Source organism: Peromyscus leucopus, chromosome 1, assembly GCF_004664715.2.
Source record: "Peromyscus leucopus breed LL Stock chromosome 1, UCI_PerLeu_2.1, whole genome shotgun sequence".
In the NCBI taxonomy this organism is placed as follows: domain Eukaryota; kingdom Metazoa; phylum Chordata; class Mammalia; order Rodentia; family Cricetidae; genus Peromyscus; species Peromyscus leucopus.
Window position 1 is genome coordinate 99,109,109 of NC_051063.1, and position 18,042 is coordinate 99,127,150.

The window sequence follows — 18,042 nt, forward strand, 5'->3', positions numbered from 1 at the left end:
AGTACTTTTGTTCATTCTTTTGCTCTAATGTCATACCTATTATTAAAATTAAAATGTGTTTTTATAGACAAAAGATAGATGGATTTTGTTTCTTGATCCATTCAGCCAGACTGTCCTTTGATTGGAGAATCAAGATTATTAATATTTAAAGTTACTATTGAAATGTCTGTATGTTGATTGCAGTCATTGTGTTGCCATTTCTAGTGATGTTGTGTTCCCAATGGTACTTTATGTTTTAGTAATTATGTCTTCATATTTCTTTTTACACCCTCTTAACTATGTCTATTCCTTTCTTCAGCCTGAAATATTGCTCCCTATACTTTCTTTAAGTTTGGACTATTGGGTATAGTTTTTTAGGGTGCTTAGATCATGGAAAGTTTTAATTTTTTATTCAATTATGGCAGGGAGTTTTGCTTGATATATTAGTCTAGTTTGGCCATTATGGTCTTATTCCATTTAGGACTTGGAATACATTGCTCCAGGCTCTTCTGGCTTTTGAAATTTCCACTGAGATGTAAGCTGTTATTCTGATGGGTTTTCCTTTATATGTGAATTGTGCTTTTTCTCTTGCAGCTTTCAACACATTGCCTTTGTTCTGAATATGTAGTGTTTTAACTATGATATGCTATGGGAATTTTCTTTTTTGATCTTGTCTATTTGGTATTCATTGTGCTTCTTGAATTTGTATGAGTATGTATTTCCTTAGTTTTTGGAAGTTTTCTTTTATGACATTGTTGAAAACCTGACCTATGCCATTGACCTGGGATTCTTCTTCATCTATGCCTATAATTTGAAGGTTTGGTCTTTTAATGGTGTCCCACATTTCCTATATGTTCCTTTCCTGTGGGATTTTTTTTATTTTTCATATTCTTTGCTTATTATATCCAGATCCTCTACTTCATCTTCAAGTTTTGATATTCAGCCTTCTGATTGATTGATTCTATTTGTAAGTCTTTCACTTTAGTTTTCTGGTTGTGTTATGAGGTTTTCCAATTCCATCTTTACTCTTCTTCAATATTTCTACCACTTCATTGAATTTCATTTTCAAATTCTGGATTGTCTTTGTCATTCCCATCAGCCTATGTTTGTGTTTTCCTGGGTATCACTCAAGTGTTTATTCTCTTTATATTCTTTCTCTTTAAGTTCATTGGGCTACTTCTTTATGTATTCTTTAAATTCAGTGAAATATGATGATGTTTATAATTGTTCTTTTAAAAATCTATGTCCTGGGGTTCATCTAGTTCATTCTCATTGGCAAAATTTTCTACAGGAGTGGTAGAGGTTGGAGGGGGAGATACTGCCTTCACCTTTCATACTGTTTGTATTTTTGTGAGAAGATTTGGGCATGTGGATTTCTTTTACTAGTTCTTTGTCCTATATGGACAAAGCAGATTGGGGAAGAACAGAGGACGTGCAGGTCAGGTTGGGCCTAAAGGATGAATAGGCTTTGGTGGAATGAGGTCCAGTGGGCACAGGAAACTGAGTTGTATACAGTATGTGTATCCAGGTACAAGCCTGGATTTTAAAAAAGTTGATCTGGGGGTTGAGGAGGGTGTGTGGAGGGGAGGATCATTAGATTTACATAACAAAACCCTGGAGAAGAATGTGCAACATCTGATTAGGTAGAGAGTTTGGAATGTGGAGTAAGGGGATCTGTGGGTCAGAGGCAGGCAGAGTGGGGCCTGGTAAAAGCCTAGAGGTCAGTTGTGGCACTGGAAGTGGTAGCCAGAATAGACCAGGGCACAGAATATGAGACCCAGGTTATATCGAGGGTGGGGAGTGCATGGAGAGAAAGAATAGAAGAACTCAGCCTGCTAGACCCTGGAGAAGAATGTGCAGGATCTGGCTGGACAGAGAGGTTGTATCCCAAGCCCAGCTTTTCACATGGGTGCTGGACATTTGAACTCAGGTCCTTATAGTCTTTCCAACAAGCCAACCTACTAACCAAGGGCCCTTTTTTGCTCCACCCCCTCCTCTAGTTCTCAAGCTCTGACCTCAGAGTCTATAACTTCTCCCTAAAACCTACCCTTTGTTGTTCATAATTTGTATTTGAATTCATGAGACAAGAATCCAAAAGTATGTCTCAGGGTGGCTTTGATGACTATCAAGTTTTCCAGGACCCTAACATCCCCTCCCCAGCTAATCCCATCTGACTCGAGAGTTCTGTTTCTGAATTCTGTCAAACTCAAAAATATCCCATTTCCCCATATCATAATGTCTCTAATAACTCTTTTAATCAAAAGGACAGTCTGACCTACTGTCCCTCTTGAACCCTGAATCTGAGACCTTACAAGGATGGCTTAGATTATGTGTTAGTCGGGGAAGGGTTCTCTAAGTAACAGAATTTATGAAAAAAAAAATGTATGTGGGGTTTATTAGAATGGCTTACAGGTTGTAGTCCAGCTAGCCCAACAATAGTTGTCTACCAGAATGTCCAAGAAACCAGCAGTTCAGTCCACAAAGTTGGATGTCTCAGCTAGTTGAATCATCAGCTAGATGATTCAGCATACACTGAATCCCAAAGAAGTAGACTCTAATGCCAGTGAAGGAATGGACTTGCTAACTAGAGCAAGAGCAAGCAGGCAAAGAGCAAGCTTCCTTCTACCATATCCTTTACATAGGCTTCAGGCAGAAGGTGTGGCCCTGATCAAAGGTGGATCTTCCCACCTCAAAAGAGCTGTATTAAGGGTACATCTTCCCACCTCAAAAGATCCAAATTAAAAATGGGTCTTCCTGCCTGGCATGGTGACACACACCTTTAATCCCAGCACTCAGGAGAAATCCTGTCTCAAAAACAAAAATAAAAATAACAACAAAAAATGAAGTAGGTCTTCCTACTTCAAATGATTAGTAAAAAAAAAAATCCTTGACAGGTGTACCCAGTTGCTTGGGTTTTAGTTAATTCCAGATGTGGTCAAGTTGACAGCCAAAAATACCCATCACAGGTTATATAATGACATCCTGTCTTTAAAACAAATGTTCTTCACTGTGATGGTTAATGGTACAGGATGAGGAAGTTGTTCTATTTTCACTGCTATAAATCTCCCATTGTGATGAGGAGCAGCTGGATTCATGGGCACTGCATCCTTGTCCATGGGGTGTGTCCTTGCACTGGGACAGCAGTTGTATTGATACTCTTTGTCCTTCATCATCACCCTGAAGGAAAGTCATGTCTTTTACAGTTATTTTCAGAGAGTTTTCAATGAGAAATTTTACAAGAGAAATCTTTTTGGAGATATTTTTTGCTAATCCTGAGTTGCAAACCTAGGCAGACATAGGATGCTCGAGGCTATGCAAACAGATAAGCTGTCATCTGATTAACTGAAGAATTTCTCTCAATAATGTGTACACTCTGAAAAGCAGTGAATGGCATTTGGTTTGGGCAGCTACTCTAAAAGACTCTGCACTGAAGCTACTTAATTTCTCAAAATAAACATTATTCCAGTTTAATATGTTTTCCCTCCCCTCATTCCTGGTGGACTCAACCATTTCCCATGAGTTATTTAGAAGTCAAACACTATGCTCTGCACATGCTATAGCCTTAGAGGACAGAAAGATGAAAGAGAGAAAGGAAGGAGAAAAAAGCAGAAGAAAGACGTCTTCTTATTGTACAGATATTAACATATTATAATTATAATATGATTTTGTTCAAACATATATATCAGGATGTGTGTGTGTGTGTGTGTGTGTGTGTGTGTGTGTGTCTGTGTGTGTGTGTCTGTGTGTGTCTGTGAGTCTGTGTATGTGTATGTGTGGGCTAATGGTATGAACATTTGAATATTTTAACAAAAATTTAAATGATTTAAATTTAAAAAACAAATGTTCTTGAATTTACACATTTGTGACTATTCTAATTTTCCTTTTGTTATTTCTAATTTCAATCCATTATGATCAAAGAAGGAAACCTTTTTTACTTTAGTCTTTAAGATTTATTGATATTACCTGATGCTTAGCATATGGAAAATGTTCATGTGCCCTATAAAAGAATATGTATCTTGTTCTAGGGTGGAATGTTGTGTATACATTCAGTCTTACTGGATTATGCTGTTGTTTCAGTCCTCTGGAGTTTAAGTAATCTCTAAGAATTTAGACGTGCCTTGTAAGTCTTTTCTTCTGAAGCTATCACCAGAATTGTCCTCTGAATACTTTATTCATGGTAAATTTGAGATTTCATAGCCTATGCATCCAATTTCTTCCAGCCTCTATTACACAACTCCAAGGCCATCTCTAGAATTTGGCATTTTTGTTATAACAACTGACTCCCTATTTTTCTAATATCAATTTTGTCTTCATCCCTTGAAGGTTTCCATAACAGAATACCTTAATCTAGCTTGGAAATTAGGAAGTCCAAGATCAGAGTGCCAACATCAGGGTACAAAGAAGCAAATGAAGTTAACCTAGCTCTTTTATAACAGCATTAATCTCATTCTTCAAAGTATGACATTTTGCCAGGCATAAGGGCACAGGCCTTTAATCCCACTGCTCAGGAGGTAGAAAAAGGTAGGTCTCTGAATTCAAAGCCAAGTTGATCTACATAACCAGTTCCAAACTAGCCATCTTAATATTGTACAATGGCAAATAAGTTTAAATGTGAGTTTGGGGGAGGACAAACACTCAAACCATGGCAAACGGGTTAACTATGATTGCAGCACAACAAAAAACATGAAGAAGGCAAGAACCTAAAGGAGTCACACCAGGGGATACAAAATGAAATGAGATTGAAGGAAGATTAAGAGAGTAAATTATTAGTATACTAAATTCATATTCAGAGAAAAAGAAATAAATAGGGCCCTTGCTGTCCTGGACATATGGTAGTATAATTCAATAGGGCAAAAGTGATAAGAGGAAAGGAAATTTCAATAAGTATGAAATTAAAGTGTGAAATCTTATCTCACTGACTGCTTTGGAGGCAATGAGGGAGAGGTTTCCATAAAATTGATAAATTACTGGATACAGGGAAGTATTTGGGTCTACATACATAGGTGTGAATGTTATTAATAAATAGTTCTTCATGTGATTCAAAGATGATATTAATAAAAGAAGGATAAAGAATAAAATTAACTAGCACAAAACAAATTAGTAGTGTTTCTAAATGCCAGGAAAGAAATTTAATATTGTAAAATGACCAACAAAGACGTGGCAGAGCCAGGCCAGGTGATTCACACTGGTAATTCCAGAAGTAAGGAAACTAAGGAAGAAAAATCATGAGTCCAGCCTAGGCTAAATAGCAAGTCCCAGGCCAGCATGAGCTGCATAGTAAGACCCTGTCTGAAGAATAAGGGAAAGGTGACAGAAATAATAATGGAACCAGTCAACAAGGCTTTCACAAAAATTAATTTAAAAAAACATAAACAACTGATATCACTGATTTTAAAAGCATCAAGCAAACTCAAGTATGTTATCAAATACCATCCTTCAGGTTAATTCCCTCAAAGCATTTGATTCTGTGCAAGGGAAAGCTTGAAAATCTGGCAAAGTGCCATTTAACATGAATCTTAAAAGGTCTTATTAATAAAACCCTGGAGCCAGGTACTGGGATAAATTCTGAAAGATCAGAGAGACAGAACAAGCCACAACCAACCTCACCTTGCCAACTCCTCAGCTAATCTTGTTTCCTCAGACTGAAAGCCTCTGAGTCTTCACCCGAATGAATCTCAGCTGAACTGCTGCTGCTAAAAAAGCTCCTACTTCCGCCTTATATACCTTCCCAAGCAATGACATGAGATCTCAAGTTCTGTGATTAAAGGTGTGTGCCACCACACCTGGCTCTGTTCCCAGTGTGGCCTTGAACTCACAGATCCAGATGACTCCCGAGTGATAGAATTAAAGGCATATGTGCCACCACTGTCTGGCCTCTATGTCTAATCTAGTGGCTGACTCTGTCCTCTGATCCACAAATAAGTTTTATTTATTAAAGCACAAATAAAATATCACCACAGTGCCAGGTGGTGGTGGCACATACCATTAATCTCAGCACTCAGGATGCAGAGGCAGGTGGATCTCCGAGTTTGAGGCCAGCCTGGTCTACAGAGTGAGTTCCAGAACAGCCAGGGCTGCACAGATGAACCCTGTCTCAAAAAAAGAAAAAAGAAAAAAAAGAAAAAAAAATCAGGCAAAGTGGCAGCTCACCATAGTATCCAACAAGACGATACAGGCCATGCTGAGAACACCCACAATGATATGCTGCACACACACACACAAATAAAAAGTTGTTTTAAAATACATTGTAACAATTACAGGAAAGAAAAAGTCTAACAGAGTTGAAGCATTAATAATTCACCCTTCTAACCACACATCTGACACTTCCTAAGGTCAGGACATAGACGAGACTAACTGCACATCTGTTTTTCACAGAGCCATGGCAACAACAAAGTGCACCCCTGATGAGCCTCAGCTAAGGAGCAGAAGTCAAGATCTCCAGGAGATGCTGACAGAAGTGGGGTTGTCTGTTGACTACTGGCTACCTAAACTTCAGGAAGACCTGGGTGTAACCTGTGCTCAGGCCTTACAATACTTAAAAGAAAAAGACCTCCAGAAGCTGAAGTCCAGACACAACACACATGGGAGAAAAAGGCTCTGGAGAAGCTGCTTGACCTCTCACAGCCAACAAGTGTTGCAGAGTTCCAGGAGACTCCAGGGGAGATGATAAGGAACAGGCAGAAGCAGGCAGGACAGGCACTGCAGGAACTGAGGGCCTTGCAGTTAGAAGGGAAGAATAGACAGGAAGAAGCAGTGAGGAGAAAAGAAGCAGAATTGAGGCAAGCAATGGAGATCCCTGAAGAGTGCTGGCCAGGGCCTGAAGTGCCCCTAAAAGATGTCACTGAAACAATGGAGAGACATCTAAAGAACATGGAGCATAAAATTTCCTACAGTGGAAACCTCTCCGATAGAGATCTGGTAAGATGGGCATCTGGAGGGCTGGCACTGCAAGGAATTTATAAGACCAGTCACCAAAAAAACCTGATTCAGAAAAAAGAACAGCTACTCATTGTCCCTAAGGAGTTCTCACTTGTTGGCCCAGAGCATGGCACATGGATGGAAGCAAAGGAATTTTCCTCTTTTCAAGAACAAACCATGTTCACAGAGACTATGGAGAAGCTGGGTTTCAGTTCAACCTTCTCAGCTAAAGGTGAAGGGTGGGGTCTTAGTCTAGAAGCTGGTATGGATCAAAGCAAACATATAGAATCTGGGGATACCTACCAATCACATTCAGAGCAATCTTATTTCTGCTCAGCCAAGTTCAGCTACATCCCACTGGCCACCTGCCACTTTCACATGCATCAGCTTCAACTCTCCAAGGCTGCTCTCCAGGAGCTAAAAAGTATTGAAGAACTCCTAAATCAAATTACACACCCATATGGAGTCCCCTTACTGAGGAACAGGGCTGAAAACTTTTTTCACAGGTTTGGCTCTCATGCTAACCAAGGCCCACTGCACCTGGGGGGAATCTACTGTTGGAAGGCCATTTCAGAGGGTTTCAAAAGAGAGCAACTAGCTAATATAAAGCAGCAGGCAGCAGAGTCCTTGAATATTTACATAAGGGGCAGCTATAGTGGCTTTGGAGTTAAAGCTAGTGCAAGTTTGAATAAGTCAAACTCGAATTCAAAAACAGCATCTGACAGTACAAATCATCAAAACTTTCAAACAAAGGTGAAACTCTCTGTTGCCCAGATAGGTGGACCAGCAGAAGCAGATGGAGTTGCCCAGTGGACAGCTGGTCTTGTTGCTAGCAATCAAACGTGGTCTGTCATTGACCGGGGACTTCAGTTGGTACCTATTTGGGACATAATCCTCTCTAGCCACAGAAGTGATTTTAAGGACGCCCTCCAAGTGGCTAACTGCCTGAAAGACAGCTATACTGCTCTGACTGGACTCATTGCTCAGATTCAGGAAGGAGAAGAATTTCTTACTGCTGGAAAAGAAGCTAGACTTTTCCTAGAGGATGTGAAATCCTGGGAGGTTTCTGATCCGGAAGTACAGCTTAGTAAGTTGATAGACTTCATGCAAACATTGAGTCAAAAAGTAAAAAGTTATAACGTTTGGATTAATACATGCCTCACAGATTGGGATCTGCAGAATTTTCTAATAAACACTGTCAACTTTTGCAAAAATTCACCCACTTATAAAACTCAGTTTATTAAATCTCAGTTGTGCAGCCTTTTAGAACCTCATATCTACAAAGTGACAAACTTTCCTCAGGCACAATCCATCATACAGTGGATCAATCAGTCAGAGCCAGAGGAAGAACAAGTCAAAATCCCCTCATTTTCTGAATTCATTAAGACCTTAAAGAACATCCACAAAAATCTGATGGAAGTCAATATAAAAAGTGAGTCCCTAGAAACAGTGGAAGATGCTAAAAGAATGGCTACATATGAAGTGACCACAGCTCTTGGCTCCTTCTTGAAGTACCTCAGAGAAGCAGAGCAGCCAGACATGCAGCTGATGCTACTCTCCATTGCAGCTGGTGCAGGCTATCAGTTGGTAAACAATATTTTTCAGCATCTTCTGGGGTGTAATGAGTTAAATTTCCTCTTGGATCAAATGCAAACTGTCCAACACAAATACCAAGAACTTAAAAATATTTGCAGCTACAGAGGTCAGGCATTCCTGGTGCTCACTGCTCTCAGAGCCACAGCTGAAATCACAGATATTTCTACAGAAGAGAAAAGACAACGTTTGACATTAATAAGACAACATATGGGACAATTGTTGTGTGAAGAAGTTGCACATGTTCTCATGAAACATGGAGCACATCATGATTGGGAAAATCTGGAGAACGATTTAAGATTACTCATTGATGGGGACTATAAAACCACCATCCTTTCTTTGAAAATGGATGAGGTAAAAAAACAATTGCAAAGTCTCTGCTATGAAAAGAAAGAGCCTTATAAACAGCAAAATAATGAAAACAACAAAAAGGATATGATAGAAAAAGGACCTTTCCTAGACTTACTCAAGCGTCTAGGCCTAGAACATCACTACCCAAAAAGGATGAGAAGAGCTGACTTCCATCTGATCTATAAGACTTCTGTATACAATACTCAGCCAAGATCTGAACAGGAACTACCCTTCTATTTCCTACAAAAGCTACTGATGCTAGATTGTGGGTTCAGACATCTGGTCTTCAAAGATGACAAAAACATAGAAAACCAGATCTCTATAGTTTCTTGTGATCATGAAAATGAAGATTTTGATCCATATGAAGATGTCATTGAAGAAAATGACAGTCTTACCTATCCTTCAGACACTGAGTTCCAGCCCCACATTCACCCAATGGACATCCAGATGACCATTTTTCACTGTGCAGATGATCTTGCCAGGCAATATATTCTGTCCAAACTTTCCATTTGTCAATTTGCACTCCCCCTTGTGGTACCAAATCCCAACACTTCTCAGATTGAATTTTCTCTCTGGTCTCTCAGACAAATTAGGAAAAGTTGGCAAAATGCAAGTAAATCACTACAGAACAAGAGCTACAGTCACAATAATCAGCAGATGTGCTGTGTTTCTACCCCCATTGTGTCCTTCATTAGAGTTGGAAATGGCCTCTCTGCTTCCAAATCTCAGATCATGAACTCTCTCCTCAGTAAACATAAACATGATGTATTTTTTCACAGACACTGCAGAGGAAGCAACAATCACTGTCTCCTGATGGAGGGAGTGGTGGAGATCTGCTGGTTCTGTCCTGGGGGCCAAGGTGAGGACAGATTTGACAAGTGTGTGGCCTTTACCAATCTTCATGGAGATGCCAAGGAACATAGACAACAACTCAGCTTCCTGCAGGATGTCTCTTCTCTCATGGTGATCCTCATGTCAGCTTCTGATGACAATAAAGAAAATCAAAAATTTGTCAGACACCTCTGTCAGTCATCAATACCCCTAATCTGCTTGATTGATGACAAAGAAAAGACCATAGCCAATAATTCTGCTAAAAGAATGAGAATTGGCATCAGGAATAGAAATGAGGCAGAATTAACAGAGGAGCTCTCAAACGCCATCAAACATTTTCTAGAGCTCTCTAATATTGCTCTCAGCTTAGAGGACTGCTCACAGATGGCTCAAAAACAAGGATTCCTTATTGATGAGGACCAGAGAGACTGCAAGGAAGCCAAGGAAAAGGCAGAGACTATAATGGCCCTCCTGGAGGAATCCAAGTTATCGCAGACAAAAGAAAATTTACTACCCCTTCAGGGACAACTTTGGCACCTTTGGTGTAAGAAGGACAAAGAATTCTATCATCTGAGAGAAAAAGGGAATCGGAGCATTGAACAACACAAGAGTGAGATTGAGACGGATAAAAGGATAATTCGATGTCGGCAATTGGAAAAAGCCTTTCCTCTCAATGATCTAATGCGCTCTGTTCTTGAAGTTCTCCAAGAATATTCAGAAACTCATAACAAACTCTACTTTTTGCAGTGGCTAAGTCTGTTTTTTGACAACCTGACTACAGAACACCTGGAAAAGCTACATGAAAAGCAAAGATATTTGTGGTTAATGGTACAAAGAGAAAAGCAAAAGGAACAGAAGAGCAGCTCCCTGACACTCTGGCAGAAGCAGATAGAAGCCATCTCTACTGAGATTCTTAACTGCACTTTAGGAACTGAGCACCTTCTACGAGAAGTTGGCCAGATATATGAAGCTCTGGAAGAAATTTCCTCCTCTAGAGATAGCCTTTTTCTCTGCCTCCCCCAAATTGCTGCAGACTTGATGGTAGCTGGTGTTCCCATTGAGCTGATGGATGGGGATGCTTCTTATGTGCCTCTAAAGTGGGTGGCAGCTATTTTTGACAAGATCTCAGAGAAACTTGGAGACAAAAGACTGTTTGTTCTCTCTATCCTTGGGCTACAGAGCTCAGGGAAGTCTACCCTACTGAATGCATTGTTTGGGCTGCAGTTCACAGCCAGTGCAGGCAGGTGTACCAAGGGGGCCTACATGCAGCTCCTGAAGGTGGAAGAGACATTCACAGAAGAACTTGGCTTTGATTTTGTGCTTGTTGTAGACACAGAAGGACTTCGGGCTCCAGAACTCAACAACAAATCCCAGAATTGGGACAATGAGTTGGCAACCTTTGTCATTGGCCTTGGAAACTTGACTCTGATCAATATTTTTGGGGAGAATCCCTCTGAGATGCAAGACATTCTACAAATAGCCGTCCAAGCCTTTCTAAGGATGAAACAAGTGAAAATCTCCCCCAGTTGCCTCTTTGTCCATCAAAATGTGGGAGAAGTTACAGCTAAAGACCAAAATGTGGAAGGACGAAGGTGCTTAGAGCAGAGACTGGATGAAATGGCAGTAACAGCTGCAGAACAAGAAGAGTGCTCAAATGTATCTCACTTCAGTGATGTCATTAAGTTTGATGTCAATAATCATGTCTACTACTTTGCCCACCTCTGGGATGGCAATCCCCCAATGGCCCCTCCTAATCCTCGTTATAGTCACAATGTCCAGGAACTAAAGAGTATAATTATTTTGACGGCCAAACAGGAATCCAGAGGTAGCATCATGAAGATCTCGGATGTCAAATTTAGAGTTCAAGATTTGTGGAAAGCTCTAGTAAATGAGAACTTTATTTTTAGCTTCAGGAACACCAGAGAGATCATGGCCATGAGCAAGCTGGAAACTATGTATAACCATTGGACCTGGGAGCTGAGGAGTCACATGCTGGACTTTCAGAACCAGTTGATCAATCAGATTCAGAATGGGAAAGTTCAGACACTCAAAACAAGCATATTTGAGGCTCCAGTCACAGAAAAGTATACAGCAATTAAGCAAGAACTTGAAAAATATTTTAATGAAGATCCAGACAATGAAATACTGGTTCAGTGGAAATCAAACTTTGAAAATAAACTAATAATCCTTAAAGAGACACTTATTTCAGACACCAGAAGGAAAGCCAATGAACTTATTCATTTAAAAAAAAATCAAGAAAGGCTGGATAAGAAAAAGTCAAGTTATGCAAATGAAATATTGGAAAGGAGCAGAAAGTTGGCTTTAACTGTAAAGGGTAAAGAATTAAATGAAGAAGAATTATATGAAAAATTCAATCCACTTTGGAAAAAATGGGTCTGTGATGTATCCTCAGATCTTCCTCAAGTCATAGAACCTGACATTGACACAGATTCTGAAAACATTCTTTGGGACTACTTCCAAAAGGAAATAAACATGGTGGACATACTAATGAGAAATTCTGAAGATAAATTTCAAATAAATTACGATGAACATGTAAAAATGAATAAGAAGTATAACTTCATGACTAGAACATTAAAAGTCTGTGATAGGGAATCCATTAATATGACTACTGACCGTATTATTTCAAGATTTAATGAAACTATCAACAATCTTCATAAGCAACAGTGTGATTACGATACAAGTTATTTTCATGAAATCCTGAGAATAATAGAAGAGGAAGTAAAATCTGCACCTACTGAGGGAAGATACACACTTACAAGCAAATATATCATTGAGTTGTCATTATGCTTATTCCAAAGAGCATCTAAGAATTTTAAGGAAATGCACAAAGCATTCAAGAGAGCAAATGATCCTGTGAACTATCTGGAAAGGAAGAAAGATGATTTCTTCATGAGTTTTAAGATCTCCTGCCAAGGTGCCACCTCCATCAAAACATTTGTTGATTTTCTTTGGCACAAGCTCAGCCCTGCCATCTCTGCCACTATAAGGGGGAAAATGGTCATTAAAATTGCTGGAGCGATGAGAGCCAACTGCCCTGCATTCAATGGAAACAGGGCTAACCTGGAGAAACATGTTCTCATTTCTCTGGCAGAAGAAGAAAACTTTGATAAGTACTGGGAGTACCTTCATTACACAAAATCATTTTTTAGCAGCTATATTGAAAGCCATATTAAACAATACTGTTCAGATGTTGGAAGTAAAAAAATAAAGACTTTTTTAAAAATAAGTTTAGGTGACATCAAGAATGCCATCCTCTCTGCTATTCAGGAGTCCACAGCAGTAGCTAAAGATAAAGGCAGCACTGCTTCTGCCTGGTTGGATTTGTTCTGTGATCACCTAGGGAGCAACTTGATCTTTCCAAGAAGAGACCTGATAAGCATTGAGCACCAGGAGATAAAGGATATGGAGTTTCTCAAAGAAGCCATGAGCGCAGCTTTGGATCCTGCACTGAGGAAAGTAGAAGAAGACTGCTCAAGTAAGGACATAAATGAAATGGTTCCTGACATTGAGAAAATTCTCTCTGAACATCTCTGTGGCTGCTGGAAACAGTGTCCTTTGTGTAATGCAATTTGTACAAACACCATTCCCCAACATGAGGGAGACCACAGTGTGCCGTTCCACCGTCCTCAGGCTGTCAGTGGATGGCATAAGCATAAAACAGACCACTTTGTCATTGACTGCTGTACTAGTTCAGTAGCAAGTGACCGCTTCATGCTTTTGGGAAATAACCAAGAAATCCCATATAAGAATTATCGGCAGGCAGGAGGGGATTATGCCACATGGAGCATCACTCCAGACTCATCCACCCAGTCATACTGGAAATGGTTTGTCTCACATTTCAGATCAAAACTAGAGGAAAAATACCAGAAAAAATTTACAGACACAGGTGAAATCCCAGAGGCATGGGCCAAAATCACAAAGGAGGATGTGCTCAATGACTTGAAAGAACAATAATATTCAATGAGTAACCCAGTATCAAAAAGAGTTACAGCATACCTAAATAATTCTAAAACTCCTCCTCCTAACAAGAGTTCCCAGTATTTTCATTTATAGAATGAAATGCATAAAAATCTTGAAGCTCTCCCTATAAAATATTTTTAATCTCTTTGTCTCAATTTCTTCTGGTTTAAAATCAAAGTATCATAGCTAGAAAGATGGCTTGGAAGTTATAAGCAGGTGCTGTTCTTGTAGAGGACCTGAGTTCAGTTCCTGGCATCCACTTGGCAGCTCACAGCCATCTGTAACTTCAGTTCCAGAAAATTTGATGCCCTTTTCTGGCCTCACACATGATTATATATGATATAGATAATCATAACAAAAATCATTTACCAATATATGTGAAGATATGATAAAATAAAATAAAATCCATTTAAAACTCTGAAGTCATACTTCAAATCATGGCTATGAATATTTTGGAGTATATAAACTTAGGGACATTCCTGTCAGTTAAGGCAGAGATACCAGGAGGAGTAGGAAAAGAACTACAAGGCCTGTACACATGAAACTAGCACATTTGTAGCATTCTACAACACCAAATCTAATAAGATGTCAGTTACTCACTTATAAATGGACTCTAAAAATTAGAATATAGAATATATAGAAGTAGAGAAAATAGTGTTAGCTATCATGGGCTGTGGGGAGTATAAGAGAAAGGAGGCATTGTTCAAGGGCCAAAAGTCTCAGACACAAGGAATGAGTTCTTGTTACCATAGTTAATAATGTGCATTTTGAAACTACTGAAAGAATGAATTTTAAATGTTCTTTCACCAAAATATGCTGAGGATGTAAGGTGATGGGTGTGTCTATTTGCTCATATGTTTACATACTTATTTGCTCATTTCATAATGTATAAGTATCACTGGATGGAACCCATGAATAAACATAAAGATCAGTAAAAACATTAAATTTCAAAAATATAAACATTTGGGTTTCTTTAGTGAAGATTGACAATTATACCAAGAAGGTTTTTTTATTTGTTTTGTTTGTTTGTTTGGGGGTTGTATTTTGAGAGGGTGGTTTTGTTTGTTTGTTTGTTTGTTTGTTTGTTTAGAAAAAGGGTCTCATGTAGTGTAACCTGGCCTCAAATTCAGTGTGTAGCTGAAGATGATCCATAACTCTTGACCCACCAGGCCCAATTTATGTGGTCCTAGGGATCAAACCCAGAGCCTTGTTGTGTTAGGCATGCACTCTACCAATTGAGCTACATCTCCAGGTTTGTACTGAGAAGCTTTGAAAGGATTCTTTTTCTTAGAGGATGGGGTATGTGAATATAAGAAAGTCTAGGGGTTGAGATTTGTCTAAAAACTACCTCCTTGAGTTTAACAATGCTTTGCATTTGGATTATGGAGAAAAATCTGCAAAGCATACAATTTTTAATCTCACCTTCCCCTCAAAGTTGCAATTCTCCTCATTCCAACACTTCAGAAATATCTGAGAAAACAATTCAACACTTTACATTAGTGATGTGTTACACAAGTCGACAAGAGAGTAAAGGAGAAGTGTGATATTATCCCAGATATTGTCATAATCACTAATACTGATATTATTATAATAACAGTGCCTGTGGAAACATAGTCACTGTGCCTACACAGGTACCTTAACAGTGAAATAGTAGATTTCTCGTGCTTCTTGAGGGAATAAATTAATCATCATAAATAAAATAGAAACAGTGCAACACAAAGAGCAAGTATGTATAAGTATAAGTTATGACATTTTAATGCCTCTCCTTACTCCTTTACTTTCAAATAACATTTTATCATTTCACACTAATAGGTTTAAACAGCTTCATCCACCCCTCACTAGGAGTAATATTCAATATGATTCCTTCAGAAATCACATTAAACAATATAATTAGTCCTTAATAAATGTAATTATAACTTAATAGTTCAAGCACACTACAGATTATTGAAATCTTTGGAGAAGTTTATTAGTAGTTACAATTAATCAACCAAACATTTAACAAAGTCACTGCAACAATTACTTATCAGTATAGAAAATTCTATCTTCCACATGCTCTACTATGTTCACAGCAGCATTATTCATAATAGCCAGAACCTGGAAATAACCTAGATGCCCCTCAATTGAAGAATGGATTAAGAAAATGTGGTACATATACACAATGGAATACTACTCAGCAGAGAAAGACAATGACAGCATGAAATTTGCAGACAAATGAATGGAACTAGAAAATATCATTCTGAGTGAGATAACCCAGACTCAGAAGGACAAACATGGTATGTACTCACTCATAAATGGATACTAGATGTAAAGCAAAGGATAACCAGACTACAATCCACAGCTCCAGAGAAGCTAGCTAACAAGGAGAACCCAAAGAGGGATGCATGGATTGCCCTGGGAAGGGGATATAGATGAGATCTCCAGGAGTAAACTAGGGATGAGGAGAGCAATGGAGGGTAGGGGATGGGGGATGAGAACATAGGGAATGGTGTGGTCGAGCTGGAACAGTCATGAAGTGGGAGAATAATGAAAGAGATACCATGATAGAGGGAAACTTCATGGGGATAGGGAGAAACTAGGTGCTAGGGAACTTCCCAGGAATCCACAAGGATGACCCCAGCTTAGACTACTAGCAATAGTGGAGAGGGTACCTAAACTGGCTTACCCCAGTAATCAGATGGGTGAATACCCTAACTGTCATCATAGAGCCTTTCCCCAGTAACTGATGGAAGCAGATGCAGTGATCCACAGCCAAATACCAGGCTGAGCTCTAGGAGTCCAGTTGAAGTAAGAGAAGAGGGATTCTGTGAGCAAGGGACATCAAGATCATGATGGGGAAACCTACAGAGACAACCAAACCAAACTAGTGGGAACTCATGAAATTTAGACCAACACCTGTGGAGCCTCCACAGGACTGGACTAGGCTCTCTGCATGGTGAGACAATTGTGTATCCTGATCTGCTTAGGGGGCCCCCTGGCAGTAGGATCAGAATCCAATCCTGGTTCATGAGCAGGCTTCTTGGAGCCCACTACCTATGATGGAATGCCTTGTGCAGCCTTGAGGCAGGGGGAGGGGCTTGGACCTGCCTCAACTGAATATACCAGGCTCTGCTGACTCCCCATGGGAGGCCTTACCTTCTTGTAGGAGGGAATGGGGAGTGGGTTGAGGGGGAAAACTGGAAGGGTGGGAGGAGGGAAGAGGGGGAGTATGTGATTGGTATGTAAAATGAATAAAAAATTTCTTAATAAAAAAAGAAAATGCTGTCTTGGATTCCTCAGAAGCATAGTTTTACATACAAGTGATTTATTAAGGAAATGGGAGGCAAGAAGAGAAAAAAAAAAAACAGGTATGATGGTACATGCTTATCCTAGCATTCAGGATGCAGAGGCAAAGGGATCCAGGGTATGTGTATTCTGGTCTACATAGAAAGATTCTGTCTCTAAAATAAAATAAAAAAGAAGGCAGGGAAGAAAGGAAAGGGTACATGAAGTTGTAAACTTGTAGGTATAATGTAAGTACTGAAATCTAGGGAAGCTAGCACTAAACTTCAAATTTAGACTGTTTAGCCATGCATATATTCTCATTAGTCGTGTGACCCTGGACCCATCTTGGCTTCATTTTCTTCATCTACAAAATGATAACACTCCAGGTATGAGAATGACTTAATAATATAAATATTCCTGGCTCATGTATGTTTTTTTTTTTTTTTTTGGTTTTTCGAGACAGGGTTTCTCTGTGTAGCTTTGCGCCTTTCCTGGAACTCACTTGGTAGCCCAGGCTGGCCTCGAACTCACAGGGATCCGCCTGCCTCTGCCTCCCGAGTGCTGGGATTAAAGGCGTGCGCCACCACCGCCCGGCTCATGTATGTTTTTTAATGTTAGTAGTAACTGGTACCAGCAAAAAGAATAGCAAAAGTCACATTAGCATAATTATACAGGTTTTTAACATTATAATTATTGTTGCTGTTATGCTTTAATGTGTTTATGTCTATATAGTACACAATTATAATTCATGAAAAAGCAGGTCAAAATTCTACATTTCAAACCAAGTAATGGATTTTCTCTGTTTTTTTTTTTCTCTCTCTAAACATGTTTTCTTTTTTTTTTTTTAAATAGGATTAAAACTTTCAAGTTCAAAATGGATGTGAAGAATAGAATAAAGGCAAAATAAATGCATTACTAAATTCCTTTGACAACAGCTATCAAATAACCTCTAATGTTATCAATACTTTTAATATTGGATTTACATTTATTCTAAACTGGAAAAGGTGTGAGCCAGGGCATGTCCTCCTGAGAACAGCAACCCTAATAGTTTGTCTTTGGTATCTTCCTTCCAAACAATTATGTTTACTTAATAGATCAGGCTGTGGTTCCTGTTAACTCCTCAACAGT

General features: G+C 39.2%; 1 protein-coding gene across 1 annotated transcript; it reads left to right on the top strand.

The window, feature by feature from the left end:
- The first annotated feature begins 6,340 nt into the window (after positions 1 to 6,340).
- Positions 6,341 to 13,900, top strand: LOC114683840 (interferon-induced very large GTPase 1-like). The gene is given in 2 exon segments (XM_028858194.2): positions 6,341 to 6,542; positions 6,545 to 13,900. Coding segments are annotated over 2 exon segments (7,287 nt in total). The 5' UTR covers positions 6,341 to 6,358; the 3' UTR covers positions 13,648 to 13,900.
- Positions 13,901 to 18,042: the final 4,142 nt, after the last annotated feature.